General features: G+C 41.7%; 1 protein-coding gene across 1 annotated transcript; it reads left to right on the top strand.

Moving 5' to 3' along the window:
• Positions 1–641: 641 nt before the first annotated feature.
• On the top strand, positions 642–2,344 carry LOC107732761 (DNA damage-inducible transcript 4 protein). Its single transcript, XM_016544183.1, has 3 exons — positions 642–783; positions 1,401–1,599; positions 1,710–2,344. The coding sequence occupies exons 2-3, from the start codon at positions 1,419–1,421 to the stop codon at positions 2,195–2,197; spliced, it is 669 nt and encodes a 222-aa protein (XP_016399669.1). The 5' UTR covers positions 642–783; positions 1,401–1,418; the 3' UTR covers positions 2,198–2,344.
• Positions 2,345–2,717: the final 373 nt, after the last annotated feature.

The raw sequence follows: 2,717 nt of genomic DNA, 5'->3' as shown, positions 1-2,717 counted from the left end.
ATTTTGTTTTTCAGTGTAACTAACTAGTCACAGCATTTCAAATAGTTTGGCAATGTGACACATGCATTTTTAAAAGTAGCTTACAAATATGAGCTCATAAAAGTTGCATGATAACAATAATAGAAGAACAGCAAAAGTTGTGTACAATGATTATCAGCTTATATCAAGCAAGTATCTCATGCCAACAGCCTATATTAAATCCAGCAGGCATGAATTATTGGATAAGGAAGCATTTGACTGCATGGATCTCGCAGTGTGTTTATTTAGTTGAAATCATCAGTCATTGTGTGGCTCTTCTTGCACGTACTCAATGAAAACGCATCTATAGAGTCAGTATTTCACAATTCTGTTTCGATTCGTAATGCAAATCACTAAATCGTCCAATCAAACCACAAACAAATGCGCAGACGTGAGCTTCGCCACTGCATGTCCTGAGTTAAAGACAAAAGGTGATGTGAGAAATGCGCCTCCTCCACCGCAGACAATAGCACGCTCTCATTGATCAGCGCTGCTTCGTGTTACCAGGCGAACTTGGGACGCGAAAGACGTGACACAAACGCCGATTGGCTGGAAACTTGCAGGGGGCGTGGCCAGGGGGTATATAAGCAGGCGCAGAAACGGTTGCGTCAGTGTTTGCAGAACTCACTGCAGATACTAACAGCTGCTGCACTTACTCCGCTTCTCACACGGCTTTGTTGGTCGCTGGTCTTTGTTTGGACTATTTTATCTGCGGAAACCTACCGACAATTCATCCCACCTGAAGATCTACAGTACTGAATATCGGTAAGTGTCTTATTTGAGGATTTTCAGTGTTTAAACAGCGCTGTTTTTATTGTCTTCATTGTTCTTTCAAACCTTCGAGTACAATGCAACACAAAAGTATGCTGCATTTCTGATCATCACTATTTGCTGCAATATTCATAACATCAGCACTGCAAAATCAGTCAAATAACTGGCTGATGCATGTGTTTTTTAGTTAAAATGACAATACTTTGTTCTTTGTTGACTGACTTGTTTACTCCGCAGAGATGATTTTCTTGCTTAGTGTTGTCTTGTTTTCTAGTAACAATTATCCAAGCATTTTTAGATGACAAGCAAAATGACTTTACATTGTATTCAGACTAAATCTCAATATTTAGTGAGTTTATGCTTATTTTTCTCACCCTATTGACAGATTCTTGTCTTGTTTTAGGCATAAAGTAATTTTCCAATACAAAAGCATAAACTTAATACATTTTTCAGAATGCAAGACTTTATATCTCTAGTCATTTTGCTTGTAAATGCATCTTGATTCGTACTGGAAAAGCCAAAAATACTCAATTTTTTGTTTTGTTTTTTGCAATGCACCAGCTGCTTTTGTCTGGTGCATGAATAATAAAACCAAATCTTCTCTTTTACAGTCATTCTAAGACACAACAATGCAGGAGCAGCTGATTTCCAGCCTTTCATCTGAAGACTCAAGTCTCCCATCCACTCCAACATCTGACGCTCCATCCAAACGCTTGTCCTGGAGCAACCTGATGCAGAAACTGCACAGCAGCCAAAGCCTGGACTCCGATTCAGACAATCACAGCAGCACAGACGACGCATCTGATGCAGGTAAACACGCACTTCTTGCACAAGCTTCCATGCATACGTTTTCCAACTTGGGTTTCAAGTTCTCACGCAAGTTCTCGAGTCTAATGCATGCTTGCATTCATCTCCCGCAGGTTCCATATCCCTAGCCGATCTGTCCGAATCAGACTTATTTTTTGACCCGACCGAAGAGGTGTTGTGCAAAGAAGTGGTGCAGCTCATCGCACTTAACCTGACCGATGCCAAAGACGGCGTCTTGCACTGCTCCAAGCTGCTGATTCCCGAGACGCTCCTGGAGCACATCGGCCAGGAGCTGGTGCACCTGTCGGTCAGCGAGCCCTGCGGCCTTCGCGGTGCCCTCGTTGACCTTTGCGTGGAGCAGGATGGCAGCTGCGAAGCTGTGGGACAGATCTCCGTCGACCCGTATCTAGTGCCCACCTTCCAGCTCACACTCGTGCTGAGGCTCGACTCCCAGGGCTTTTGGCCGAAACTCCAGGGGCTTTTCGCTGGCAGATCGCCTTCGTCTCCGGTTGTTAGACGTGCACTTAAACTGAGCACTGGATTTAGAGTTATTAAAAGAAAACTGTACAGCTCCGAAGAGCTTTTGATTGAAGAATGCTGAGACGGAGATGTCATGAACTTTTACTAGGTTTTAAAATGAAGCTGTTTGGTCTCGTGAGAGGCCTGATTGTTGTTTAAAGCAGTGAATTACCAACTCGCAGGGCATTTGTAATGCAGATGTAGGGTGTATAAAAAAGACTTTGTAATACAGTTTGGTCTGTTTATGTTGCACTTTTGCTGGTGTTCTAGTGAAGCAGGAGTTTTCGGGCTGCTGTTGAAATGTTTACCTCAGGTTCATGGAAACCAAATGTGGCAGCTATTTTCCATGTAACAAACTTGATGTTTTTCTGTTATTCAAGTGCCGGATTGTTCAAAGATGTGTGGATGCAGTTATTGTTCCCTTAGATCAAATGGAAGAGGTGCTTTTATTTTATTTTTTAAACAATCATATGCATATTCCATGCATCTTATTTATTTGATATTCAAATGCAATGGGCTCCGTTTTTTTTGTACTTGAACGAAATGCAGAAAATAAATTATCTTTTTAAAGAAACAATCAGCGTCTTTTTTTTTTTTTTTTT

This window comes from Sinocyclocheilus rhinocerous, unplaced genomic scaffold, assembly GCF_001515625.1.
Source record: "Sinocyclocheilus rhinocerous isolate Xijiao unplaced genomic scaffold, SAMN03320098_v1.1 scaffold159, whole genome shotgun sequence".
Classification (NCBI taxonomy): Eukaryota; Metazoa; Chordata; class Actinopteri; order Cypriniformes; family Cyprinidae; genus Sinocyclocheilus; species Sinocyclocheilus rhinocerous.
Note: the sequence above shows the minus strand (reverse complement) of the source record. Positions and strands in the feature narration are given on the sequence as shown.

Excerpts from the sequence above, each read along its gene's own strand:
- LOC107732761 (XM_016544183.1), top strand. The coding sequence starts at position 1,419 with ATGCAGGAGCAGCTGATTTCCAGCCTTTCATCTGAAGACTCAAGTCTC. Across the intron at positions 1,600-1,709 it reads AGACGACGCATCTGATGCAG|GTTCCATATCCCTAGCCGAT; the intron begins GTAAACACGCAC and ends CATCTCCCGCAG.